We start from the raw sequence: 13506 nt of genomic DNA, 5'->3' as shown, positions 1-13506 counted from the left end.
AATCGGGTTAAATGTAATAAGAAAATTAAACTTCACCTGTTGCTTTTTACCTTTTTTTTTTTAAGTAGGCTCCACACCCACACCCGGTGTGGAGCCCAACACAGGGCTTGAACTCAAGACCTGAGCTGAGATCAAGAGTCAGATTTTAACCAACTGAGCCACCCAAGGTGTCCCTGCTTTTTACTTTTTTAACATGGCTACTAGAAACATTTAAATTGCATATGTGAATTGCAACTGCTTTGGAAAACAGCTTGGCAGTTCCTCAAAATATTAAATTTGGAGTCACGATATGATCCAGAAATTCTACTTTTAGGTATATGCCAAAGAGAAATGAAAACATATGTCCACACAAAAACTTGTACATGCATGGTTGTATCAACATTATTCGTAAGAGCCAAAAAGCAAAACAACTCAAATGTCCATTAACCGACGAATTAATAAAATGAAAGGCGGTACTTTCATACAGCAGAATCGTATTCGGCCATAAAAAGGAATGAAGTACTGGGAGCCTGGGTGGCTCAGTTGGTGAAGCGTCTGCCTTCACAGCTCAGGTCATGATCCCAGGGTCCTGGGATCGAGTCCTGCATCAGGCTCCCTGCTCAGCGGGGAGCCTGCTTCTCCCTCTCCCTCTGCCCCTCCTCCAGCTTGTGCTCTCTCTCGGTCAAATAAATCAATAAAATCTTTAAAAAAAATGGAATGAAGTACTGATCCATGCTACAACATGGATGAACCTAGAAAACGTTGCCAAGGAAAAGAAGCCAGCCAGAAAGGGCCGTATGGTATGTGATTCCATTTATATGAAACGTCCAGAACAGGCAAACCCATAGAGACAGAAAGTCGTTTAGTGGTTGCCAGTGGTTGGGGAGAGGGGGGAGGGGAAGTGACTGCTAATGGGCTTCTTTTTGGGGTGATGAGAATCTTCTAAAATTAGAGAGTGGTGAAGTTTGTACAACACTGAATACACTCCACTCCACTGGATTGTATGGTTTAAATTGGTGAATTTGGATATTATATCTCAACCAAGCTGTTAAAAACTATATGCGTGACTTGTATTTCAGTTGGACAGTGCTGTATTAGAGCAGTCATTTAAAAAATAACCGCTCACATTTAGTGTTTACTCTGTGCCCGGTACCGTGAGCTAAGCACAGCACATTCATGGACTCATCGCACCTCCTAAGACCCTGTGAGACACGTAGTGTTATCAGTGTCCTTTTGTAGATGAGGACATGGACGTCCAGAGAGGTTAAGTGACTTATCCAAGATCACACAGCTGCTAAGTGGTGGAGCCGGCATTTGAAACTAGGTGCTCTGACTCCACAGGCACCATGATACTCCGCTTCTAGAACATAGACAACCACAGAGCTGGAGGAAAGTTTCCCTTCTAGCTGGGAATCTTGAGGTGGGAAAGGGATAGAAGAAATATAAACCTTGCTCAGAGACAGCACAGGAACCCCAGTTTCAGATCCCACTTGTGCCCCCCCCTCCAAGGGCCCCCGTTGACTTATGTGATGGTGAGAGGGATTTCCAGGAACTGCCACCAACCTCCTTGGCCTTGCTGGCCAACCCCGCCAGGCCGGGCCCCATGCCCCAGCAGGCCCCGGGCCAGTCCCAACCCACAGCTACGGAGGGCAGGTAGGTGGGCTCGGAGCCCCTGCGGGTCAGCCCCAGCCGGGGTCTCGGCAGGGCGACACGTGGCTCTGAATGGCGCCGGCCCCATTCCAGATGGCCAGGGGGCTGAGGGTGGTGATAGCTGCATTGGGAAAGAGAAGCATGAGACTCAGATGGACCCTCCAGGGCTCGGAGCCAGCTCAGCCTCGAGTTTGGAGCCGAGAGGGGAGAAGAGGCTTTGGGAAGATGCATGGTGCGTGGAGGGAGGATGCCTCCTGCATCCCCCACCCTCTTCCCCATTCGAGGAAAACAGTGCTTACCTGCATTGGTCTCCGTGGAAACAGAAGCCTCTCTGGAAGTATCTGCAGACCTGGGACACCTTCCTGTCTTGGGCAAAGTAGTAGCTCAACCCCCAGCGCCGGGCCCCTCGGGCAGAGGTCCTGAGAGGGTGTCTGAGTCACGCTCAGCCCTGTTTAGTTCCTGCCTTTGTGATCCTTAGACAGAGGCTGTAGGGTCACAGAGCACGGGCTCTGGAGTTGGTCCTGGGCTGGAATCCTGACCTTCTGGGGTTCCTGGGGTGGGCCGTAATTCAACTTCCCTAAAGTTTGGTTTCCTCACCCTTAAAATTAGGTTAGCAACACCTCATTGTTACCTCAGGGTGAGGGTTGTGAGGGTTCTTTTAAGATTTTGCACAACGCACGTAGTGGGTGCTCAGTAAATCCCAGTGATTACTCTTCCTTCCTCCAAGCACCAGACTCTTGTGGGTTCTGGAGTCAGAACTCTGGGTTCAAATTTTGGTACCAGGGCCAGCCTCATGGGCAGAGATCTGTAGTCACACAGGGGCCTTGCGCTTGCTTAAATGATCTGCTGCTGCCCTCTCGAAAGGATTACATTAAAAAATACATTTTATTTATTTGAGAGAGAGTACGAGCGGGGTGGGGAGAGTCAGGAAGAGGAAGAAGCAGTCTCCCCACTGAGCAGGGAGCCCGATGTGGGGCTCGATCCCAGGACCCTGAGACCATGACCTGAGCCAAAGGCAGACATTAACTGACTGAGCCACCCAGGCGCCCCTGAAATGATTACATTTTTGAACAAGGACCCTGATACTCATTTTGAACTGGGTCCCCCAGATTACATGGCTGGTTCTACCTGATACCGCTACTTGCTTGTGTGAGCTTGGGCACACTTTCCATGCCTCAGTTTCTTTATTTGTAAAATGGGGATAATATTAGTACCTATTTCATGGGGTGAGGTCAAATTTAAATGACACAATATATTTAAAGACAGTATATGGGGGCGCCTGGGTGGCTCAGTTGGTTGGGCACCTACCTTCGGCTCAGATCATGATCCCAGGGTCCTGGGATCAAGTCCCGTATCAGGCTCCCTGCTCACTGGGGGGTCTGTTTCTCCTTCTGCCCCTCACCCCTGCTCTCGTACTCTCTCTCACTCAAATAAATAAATAAAATCTTAAAAAAATAAAAAAAATAAAGACAACGTATATAGCAAGCCCTCAATAAATCTTAGCTGTTTTTCTTTTGCTTTCTTTTTTTTTTTTAAGATTTTATTTATTTATTTGACAGAGAGAGAGAGACAGCCAGCGAGAGAGGGAACACAAGCAGGGGGAGTGGGAGAGGAAGAAGCAGGCTCCCAGCGGAGGAGCCTGACGTGGGGCTCGATCCCATAACGCCGGGAACACGCCCTGAGCCGAAGGCAGACGCTTAACCACTGTGCCACCCAGGCGCCCCTCCAGTTTTTATTTTAATTCCAGTTAGTCAACACACAGTGTTAGATTATTTTCAGGTGCACAATACAGCGATTCATCCCTTCCATCCATCACTCTGTGCTCATCACAAATGCCCTCCTTAATCCCCATCACCTATTTGCCCCATCCTTTGACCCTCTCCCCTCCGGTCACCATCAGTTTGTTCTCTAAGAGTCTGTTTCCTGGTTTGTCTGATTTTTTCCCTTTTGCTTGTTGGTTTTGTTTCTTAAATTCCACATATGAATGAGATCATATGGTGTTTGTCTTTCTCTGGCGGACTTATTTTGCTTAGCATTATATTTCTCTAGCTCCATCCATGTCACTATAAATGGATCAAAATTATTTAAAAAAATTTTTCATAGGTGCTGCCAATCTTCCCTTTCTGGAGGCTGTGCCCATGTCTACTCCCAGCAAGAGTATGAGAGTGCCTGGTTTTGCACACCCTTGCCAACACAATGTCGTCACACTTGTTAGTATTTGTTAATTTGGTGATTTAAAAAATAGTGTCTCATTGTAGTTTTAATTTGCATTTCTCTTCCTATGGGTGAAATTGAGCATCTTTTTATATGTTTGTTTTTTAGGTAAACGCTATACCCAACACAGGGCTTGTATCCAAGACCCCGAAGTCGAGTCGTATGCTCTACTCACTGAGCCAGTCAGGTGCCCCAAGCACTTGTCATATGTTTAAGAGGCATTTCTTTTTCTATTCTTAGCCTTTGCCCATTTTTCTGTCAGTTGTTGACCTTTTACTTATTGATTTGTAGGTGTTCTTTATATATTAAGGAAATTAGCTCTTTTATGTCACACATATATATTTTTTTACATGGTTGATTTAAAATGTCTTATGGTTTTATTTTATTTTATTTTATTTTATTTTATTTTTTAAAGATTTTATTTATTTATTTGACAGAGATAGAGACAGCCAGCGAGAGAGGGAACACAAGCAGGGGGAGTGGGAGAGGAAGAAGCAGGCTTCCCAGCGGAGGAGCCTGATGTGGGGCTCGATCTCATAACACCGGGATCACGCTCTGAGCCAAAGGCAGACGCTTAACCGCTGTGCCACCCAGGCACCCCTGTCTTATGGTTTTAGCTCTGGAAATTAATTTTTAAGATGTATATATAGAGTAAGGTTTTTCATATTTTATTTTATAAACTCCAAGTTTCATGTGCACTGCATGAAACTTAGAAACTTTTGTGTGTATGGGACAGACTTTTGAAAGGCTTATCCACTTCAAGATTATATAAAAATCTTTTCCCATGTGTTTCTTCCAGTTCTTTTTTTTAACATTGTGTAAATATATCAAGTGTATCCATTTTCCTGTTGATGAACGCTGTTTTGTTTCCAAGTTTTTGTTATTGCTGCAGTGAAAGCCTATAGGAGTCTCTGTGTAATTGGGCGGGTTTCACAGCCGGCTACGGTGTCAGGTTGGCTTCACCCCGAAATACATTTGGAGGTTTACTTCCAGGACATCAGTGGGGAGTGCTCTCTGGAACAACAGCTGTAAGGAATTGGAAGGAGGCAGGATGGGGTAGGGAGAGAAGTTAAACTGCAACATAGTTGCCGCAGAAAGCTTGTCTCTGGACAGGGATCACTGGGGTGATCCTTCAAGCTGTCCCACACTGGGGCAAGGCGGCTTGGCCTCATACCCCAGTGTTGGCTATAGGCTGCCCTGGGCGGTGGCCTCATCCTGGGCAAGGAGGCTCCCTTCAGCAAGAGCACTTCCTGAGAGGAAGTCAGCTGGGAGCCCTGCAGTCATGGAAACGAATGGCTAGGTCCTAAGCTCCGTGACGCCCCCCACAGCAACCACAGGCACATTTAGCTTTACTAGGTTTTACCAAGCTGTTTCTCAAGTGGATTATACCATCGTCTACTTCCTTCTCAGCATATGAGAATTTGTACTGCTCTTCTTCCTGTTGACATTTTCCATCTTGGTTTTCCAGTACTATTTTCTGGATAATTTCAATAGGTCTTTCCTGAGGTGCAAAAATGACCTCTTTGGTGGTATCTAACCTGCTGCTTCTTCTTCCTTCCTTTTTTTCTTTTTTTTAAGAATTTATTTATTTATTTGAGAGAGAGAGGGAGAGAGAGCACAACCAAGGGGGAGAGGGAGAAGCAGACTCCCCGCTGAGCAGGGAGCCCAATGTGGGGCTCAATCTCAGGCCCCTGAAATCATGACCTGAGCTGAAGTCAGATGCTTAACCAATGGAGTCACCCAGGCTCCCCTTATTGCTGAAGTTTAAAGAACTATTACAAAGATAGTAGCTTCTAATTCTCTTAAGGCTTCTTTCTTTTCCCCTTTCTTTCTTTTTCTTTCTTTCTTTCTTCTTTCTTTCTTTCTTTCTTTCTTTCTTTCTTTCTTTCTTTCTTTCTTTCTTTTTCTTTTTTTAAAGATTTTATTTATTCATTTGATAGAGAGAGAGACAGCCGAGAGGGAACACAATCGGGGGGAGTGGGAAAGGAAGAAGCAGGCTCCCAGCGGAGCAGGGAGCCCGACGCGGGGCCCGATCCAGGACCCTGGGATCAGGCCCTGAGCCAAAGGCAGATACTTAACAACTGAGCCACCTAGGCACCCCTACTTTCTTCTCTTTTAGTCTAAATATTTGATTCATTCGTCCTGAGCATCATTAAAAAGAGATCGACTTGCTCCCCCAGTTTTGCTCATGGGTAAAAAGCAGAGGTCCTGAGGCCCTGGATCAATATGCCTCTTCCCAGCTGAGTGACCCCAGGCACACCTGCTAATCTCTCTCATTGTGTGTCCTCACCTGTAAAGGGCAGGTGATGATATTTACCTGCAAGGTAGTGGTGAGAATTGAGAGGTGATGTATGTAGAATCCCTGGCCTGAAATAGGTGCTTAATAAAGAATATCACTTAGTAATACTAATAATAAGGTGACACAGCAGAGTGATGCCATCTCTTTGCAGCACTGGAAGCCAGGTAACAACAGAAAACTCGTACTGAGACGTGCCTTCTCCCCAGTCTAGTTATTTGGTGTCCTGTAGTCTTACCTCTTTAGTGCTGGGAAGAGGATTGGCCGTTAACAACTGAGCCAGTCTCCAACTTGACGTGAGCAAAAGGATAGGGAGGTGAGCAAAACAAATCAAGCAAACCAGAAAATTCCATCATAAGCAAGGCTATCAATTTCAGAGATGCCCCTGTTTCAAGCATTCCTCTTCCTCCTCCTTGGGTCCTATTCCCCTGGGGTTGTCACTCTCCTGGCTGAGATGAACCCTCTGGAACTTGACAGAGCTCAGATCGCTCTGGCCAGCAACAGCAAAAACAGGGAGGCAAGTGTCAGACTTGACCATCGCTGGGGCCGCTCATGTCGGAGCCGGTGTTCGTACTTGTGCTAGTTAACCGCCGGCTCTGGCGCCCACTCCTCCCCGTGCTCCTCTGTTCCGTGGGGGCTGGAAGTCTGCACACTACATTTCCCAGGCTCCCTTAAGGTGGTTTTTTCAGTGGAAGGTCCAGGTAGCAGACTGGAAGACAGAGGAAAGGAGAAACTGCCTCTCCAGCCCGGACTCCGATGGCGCTTCTGGCAGGAGCGGCTGGGTTGGAGCTCCAGACTTCCTGCTCAGGGGATGAGGTCCCCGGGGGCAGAGCAGCGGCGGTGACCGCCGGCACCCCGGCAGCCCTCAGTGTCGTGTGCGTGCACTCTGATTCTGCAGTCACCTTGGCGCGGCTTTGGGCTCCTGGTTCCTGCAGCGTCCGTGGGGATTCTAGCGATGCTGGCCACCAGGGGATCCCATTTCCCACGCAGCCCTGGGCTGACAGTGTCTGCCCCATTACTCATGGACGGCCTCGATTTCCCCCCTTTTGATCTGTCACTCCTTTCACTAGTTGGTCACAATTTCCTAAATTCCCCATTTTGAAATGTTTTGGGGTGTCTGTTTTCCTGGCTCGACAAGCACTGAAGTCTACCCTGAACTTATCTCACTGCAGTCGAGCCCACCGGCTGCTAAGTGCCGGGCTGTCCCGGAGCCTCCGAGAAGGTGGCACCCTGGGGGGGTAAAGGAGAAAACTGGGGTGCCGGCTGAGGAAAGCCCTGGTCTCTTGTGGGGGTGGTGCCTCCTGCAGGGCCCTTCGGAGACCCTCCCAAGCCCTCCTCACGCCGACTGGGTTGGTACCATGGCACCAAGGGCCGTTCATTCTCCCCCTCGTCCCCCAGAGGCTCCGCGCTGGGCGGGGACCTCAGTCCTCCGCCCTTGCTGACTGACGAGTGGTGAGCTAAGCAGGTGATATGGAAAGATGGATCAGCTCTCCTGGCCTGCACCCCAAAGTCTCCTTTACCCAGCCCAGTTTCCCCCTTCGCGCACTGGATAGGGAGGAGGGGGAGGAGTCCGATCAGCCCCCCGCCCCCCAAAACCTGTAAAAAACAGTCAGCTTGCATCAACTCTTAAATATTTAATTCCCATTTATTTAAAGTTCTGTCAGTCTGTGTACACTATTTATATTAAAAACACAGGAAGCTGGGGCTCCTAGCAAAAATATACATTTCAATTTTGGAGATTGTGTTCAGACACTGAGAAGAGCTGTATCCTCAGCACCAGGCCTGGGTGGGGGTGCGGGGGGGTGTGGGGTCAGGCACAGCATCTCTCCCTTCACAGCGCTGGCTCAAAGGGAGCACCCCAACCCCAATCCTTGGTCAGCTGAGGGTGGGGGTAGGACAGGGAAGAATCTTGTCAGTAGAGAATGATCCTGGGCATGGAAGGCAGGGACAGAAGGACAGGACTCCAACCTCAGGTCTCCCCAACCTTTCTCAGAGAGCCTCACCAGTCTCTCACCCTTCCAGGCCAGTTTCCTTCCCGGAGAAGCAGGCTGGGCGGGCTCTCTGACTTTCTGCTCAGACACAGCATCCATGCCGGGCTTCAGTCCCTCCTCTGAGCCGAGTACTTCACCTGGGAGGAGGCGAAGAGTAGACGCAAGGGCCAGGGGAGCAGGACTGGGCCTAGCAAGGTCCTCGGTCACCAGAGGCTGTGTAGGGGGAGTTCCCGGTGACTGGCTGGGCTGAATACAGGGGAAGGGGAGTGCAGCAGAGCTGTTGGGACAAATGGATGTCGAACTGAGCGGGATCAGTTTATCCCTGGCACCTCCCCCATGAACAGGGGCTGGGCTGGTTCAGCAGGGCACCCCTGCCCAGCAAGGGGTCTGGGAACGAGGGCGCAGCTCTGCCCGGCCATCTGCCTCGGGGGAGGGAGGGTGAGGGGTGTGGAACCAAGTAAAGTGATTCAGTGCTTGTGTGTGCTGGAGTGTTGAGGGGGTGGGGTGGGGGGGTGGGTAAGCTTCATCTGGGCTCCTGGTTGAGGCCGAGGCCAGGAACTCCTGAGAAACAGGAGTCGTGGTTGGTGGCTGCTGAGGAGTGGTGGGAGAGGGGCTGTCGATGACCGCAAGGCCTGGGCTCAGAATTAAGTACACTGCTTGCTGCCTTTTCTGCCCACCTCCGCCTCCCTTGAGGCTTGCTCCTCTTCAGTGGGGGCCCCCACCTGGAAAGAAACCCACCTCCTTCTAGGCTGGGGGTGTCCCCTGGCGGCCAGCGCAGGGGACCATCAATGACACTGGCCTGGAAGACTGGTGAAAAGAAGAGAGGGCGTTGGCATCAGTGGGGCTGGTGCGTGCTGCTGGAGAGGGGTTGGCTGGGTAGGGGAGGGTGGTGACAGTCTAGGGGAGGCACCCTGGCCCTCAGGGCAGGGCCCCGGTGACATGGGGGCCATTGCTGCAGTCAGCCCTGGCCCTGCGTGGCTTCCCCAGGAAGCCGGGCCCAGAGAGCTTAGTGTTTCTTTGGCTGGCCCAAGTCCTTTGCTGTGAAGACAGGAGAAGTGAGGCGCCTACCCTTGCAGGTGACTGTTGGTGCAGAGCGCAGGCCCATTCGCCCCTGCTGCTGGGGGACAGGGGACAGGGCGGACGAAAGCAGAGGACTTGTTCCATGCTGCTGGTGAAGTAACACAAACTGTCTCACGGAAAGAGAAAGGGGGACAGACACGGGGATGGGGGGAGAGAGAAAGGGAAGGCGAGGGAGGAAGGAAGAGGGAAACCTACAGAGACCGGGCGAGAGCGCGCGAAGAAATCAGAGGAGAGAGGATCTGAGGAAGAGGCAGAGGAAGAGGGGGCGGGAGGGAGCGCAGGGAGCAGGAGGCCGTGTGTCTGAGCGCAGGAGTGTGATTCCACCGCCCCGGGGCTGCTCTCCGGGAAAGTCCCGGGGGTGGCATCTGTCCCAGCTCGGTCCGCCGGCCCGGAGGCCGCGTCGCCCCCCTCAGTACATGTCCTTGTAGATCTCCTGGAGCAGGGGGTGCAGCGAGGTCTCCGTCTCGGTCTTCTTGATGCGCTGCATCATCTGCGCGTGCTCCGTGACCAGCTGCCGCAGGTCGGCCATCTTCTGCAGCAGCTTGGGGAAGAGGTACTGGGCGTACGGGTGGTTGGCCTGCAGGTGGAACTCGAGGGCGCGCAGGATGGTGTCCTGGATGGCCTCCACCTGGGGCACGTTTATGAGGCCTGGCCGGTCTGTGGGGACACAGGGCAGAGGCGTGGGAGGGAGCAGGCAGGCATGGGGGTCTCAGGGGCAGAGGAGCTCCCCTACCTCTACCCCGGGTGGGTGACTCGGCCCAGGGGACCGCAGACCTGCTGCTGTGACAGACCCAAGCCCTGTCCTGTCAGCGACTGCTCCACTGGCTACTCTAGTCCCTTCACCCCAGGTCCTGGCCCATCTCCTTCGCTTTCTTGTTTTTTTCTTCCGAAAAAGGCAGTGTGACCTCATGGTGAAGACACTCACTGCCTGGATTCAACTCCTGTCCCTACCACAGACTAGCGAGGAGGCTGTGGGCGGGCCACTCGGCAGCCTCTTCAGTTTCGTCATCTGTAAGACGGGGTGACAGAAGTACCTTCTGCACAGGTTGCCCTGAGGATCAAATGAGTTATAATCTAGGAAAAGACACCAGAACAGTGCCTGGCACAAAGTAAGCGCTAAGGCCCTGTGAGCATCATTATTATTCTATTTATTGCACTGGGATCTGAAAAATGCAGGCAAAATATGGAGAATTTCTCCATCGTCAGAAATCATCCCTATTGGTGCCTGGGTGGCTCAGTCGTTAAGCGTCTGCCTTCGGCTCAGGGAGTGATCCTGGCGTTATGGGATCGAGTCCCACATCAGGCTCCTCGGCTGGAAGCCTGCTTCTTCCTCTCCCACTCCCCCTGCTGTGTTCCCTCTCTGGCTGGCTGTCTGTCACATAAATAAATAAAATCTTAAAAAAAAAAAAAAAGAAAGAAATCATCCCTATTAACATGTTGGCATATTGCTTTGCAGTCTTTTTTCTGTCTCCTCTCCATCTAGAAGAGGGAGCCAGTCCTCCACGTAGTCAGTGCCTCGCACGTCACACTGCCATCATCACATGGGCACCTCCCCACGCTGTTCGGCTGGGGCCTGGTGCCCCTCGGTGAGGCCCCACTCCCCGAAGCGCCGGCCCCGCCTTCCCTTACCTCCACAGAGAATGATGGCCGCAATGAAGAGAGCCAAGTCACTGTCATCAAGTTCCAGGGCATTGAACTTGACCGCAAACTCAAACTTGGGCTCGATGATGTCACTGAAGGGCTTCCGGAGGCTCCGCAGGAACTCCCGGGTGACGAAACCAGTACCGTTGGCCACCAGTAAGCCGTCCTTGTTGACGATGGAGGCCAGCATGGCGAAGATGGCCTCGTGCACACCGTACTTGAGAAGGGTCACCTGGTCGTTGAGGAAGAGGTTGCTGAAGCTGGGGATGCTCTTGGCGAACTCGGTGAGCTCCCGCACGGTCTCGACCGTGGTGCACTGGCAGCGGTAGAAGACGTGCACGCTGATCTCCTTGTAGGGGGGCAGTCCGTTCACCAGCTGCTTCCACACCAGGCCCTTCTCTGCTTGCCAAAGTGTCTCGATGTCGTGGATCACAAAGGGCTGAAAACCAGGCCCCGTTAGAGGCCAGGCCTCTGGGGCACCCCCGCCCATGTGCTCCCCATACCCCCGTCCTGTACTAAGTGAGGGGAGGGAGGAGGCCCGGTACTCCCAGAAGTCAGGCAGGCGGCCAGAGCTCAGCGCCACCAGGCCGAGCAGTGACACTCACCGCCGTGTGGCTGGCCTTGCCGGTGAGGATGCCCCGAGCCTTCTTTTTGGTCATGTTGAAGTTTTTCAGGTAGGCGTTGTAGATGTGCTTGGAGAAGGCCTTCAGGTCCGCCACCTGGGGGTTGTGCTGATTCCCCTCGCTTGCTGTCAGCCCTGCCACCAGCTTCCTCTTCTCGGCCTCTGGCATCCGGCCAAAGCGGATGGCTGTATTGTGGGGTGGGGGGTGAAGGGCAAGTCATCGAGGAGTCCAGGCAGGAGCTAGCACCTCTAACCTCCTTGTCTCACAACAGGTACATGGGCCAGAAATGGAGACACATCTTTTGAGCCCAGGACCCTCAGAAGCTCTATAGCCGGCACATTGGAATGTTGGGGAACCCCTCCAGAATGTAAGCTCCAGGGGGACAGGGATTCTATCTTGTTCACAGTGCTTGGCACACACATGAGGGCCCTAACTCAGGGAGCTGACTGAGCCATTGTGGCTGGAAGGCAGTACAGTATGACAGGCAGGAAGACAGTCTCTGGTGTCAAAGGCCCGGCCCTGAGTTCCAGCTTGGCAGGAATAGGCAGGCTGCTTCACCTTTATTCATAAGAAAGATGGGCTAATACTGAAATCTCACGGGACTGTCAAAACAATTAAATAAGAATATTCACACAGTAAGCACTAAAAAATTAGTCATTAGTCATGGATCAGGATGCAAATCTGGCTTCTCTAAGAGAAAAAGTGAGAAGAACTGAGTTGGCCCTGAGATCTCCTAGGAAACCCACTCAGCCCACCCAAGGAACGGAGCCCCGGCAGATACAGACTGAAGGGAGGGACCAACGCCCAGACCTGCCAGGCCCCACCACCTAGAAAAAGCTTCAGATGGAGGACTCAGGTCCTGCCACCATCTCAAATGCAAGACAGGTAGCTGTGGGTGGGGACATTTAAACAAGAGGCTCTCCCCAGTCCTCTGGGGGCGGGGAAGCATCTGACCCAGAGACGTAAAGGGCATAGGTGGGCTCTGCAAAATCCTCCTGTATGGTCTGAGGACAAGACTCTGTAGGAGGCCTGAGCGCAGGGCAGGCTCTGGCTCCCGGCAGCGGACACGTGTGGTCACGCACTGCCCCCTGCCTACCTTCACTAAGCGAGCAGGGCTGAGGCGATCCCAGGCTCTGGCAGTGGCTTTCTACGCTGTGTCAGGCCACCTGAGACAGGCCTGAGGTTCTGGGAGGGGTGTTTCCAATGCTACTGGAGCTGGGGTCAATTCCCAGTTCCCATCCGGGCCAGTGAGGGTGAGCCTGGGGCACCGAGAGCTGGTGGCCGGCCCAGGCCCGGGACTCACAGCGGGCACGGGGCCGGCCGGGGAGGCTCCAAGGCTCAAGAGCGGACGGACAAGGAGGCTGCACGCCGGCCACCGCCCTGAGGTCTGAGGGCACGGGTCGCCGCGCTCACCGTTGTGCGACATGCCCAGCGCCACGCATTTCTGGAAGCGGCAGTACTGGCACTTGTTGCGGTTCTTCTTCTGGATCTTGCAGGTCCGCTCGCACTTCTCGTACTCCAGCTTCATGCGGATCGTCCGACGGAAGAAGCCCTGAGGGGCAGGGGAGACGGGAGGCAGAGCCACAAATAGCGGACGGTCCGCTCTGCCTGGCGGGGTCTGCGACGTTAGGGGCCCCAGTTCTGTGCGTCAATGTAAAAATTCCCCAAATTTGGAAGTAATGGGTGGAAATTTCCCTTGGAGGGGAGCAGGGGGAGGCTAGTCAACAACTCCAAAGCCTTTGAGATCCGTCTATCCCTATCTCTATATTTTTTAATTCTCTCTCTTATATGCTGCTTTGTGAGTTCGGTAACATAATACCGTATCATGGCTAAGCCGGTGTATTCATGAATGTATCTGGTTCTGAGCATTTTCTAGGCACTGGTGTAGGAAAATAATATGTACAATTTGGTGCGTGTCCAGTTAAGAGGATGAACCCAAAAGCACTCTTGGAGAAAAAAAATGTAAAGTTTCCTTTTTTCCCCTCAAAGAGGCCCTTTCGGGCCTTGAGGCGCAGGAAACACTGCCATCAGG

At 52.3% G+C, this 13506-nt stretch overlaps 1 protein-coding gene across 3 annotated transcripts in view; it reads right to left on the bottom strand.

The window, feature by feature from the left end:
• Positions 1-7765: 7765 nt before the first annotated feature.
• PPARD (peroxisome proliferator activated receptor delta) overlaps positions 7766-13506 on the bottom strand; it is an 82197-nt gene continuing 76456 nt past the window's right edge. For all 3 annotated transcript variants that reach the window (XM_026482725.4, XM_026482724.4, XM_057304810.1), the window contains 4 exons: positions 12888-13026; positions 11457-11659; positions 10840-11290; positions 7766-9867 (listed from right to left, as the gene is read on the bottom strand). In XM_026482725.4, the coding sequence (XP_026338510.1) occupies positions 9620-9867; positions 10840-11290; positions 11457-11659; positions 12888-13026 (1041 nt within the window). In that variant the 3' untranslated portion in view covers positions 7766-9619. The remainder of the gene's footprint in view (positions 9868-10839; positions 11291-11456; positions 11660-12887; positions 13027-13506) is intronic.

This window comes from Ursus arctos, unplaced genomic scaffold (assembly GCF_023065955.2).
Source record: "Ursus arctos isolate Adak ecotype North America unplaced genomic scaffold, UrsArc2.0 scaffold_31, whole genome shotgun sequence".
Taxonomy (NCBI): domain Eukaryota; kingdom Metazoa; phylum Chordata; class Mammalia; order Carnivora; family Ursidae; genus Ursus; species Ursus arctos.
This window is presented reverse-complemented; position numbering and strand designations above follow the sequence as displayed.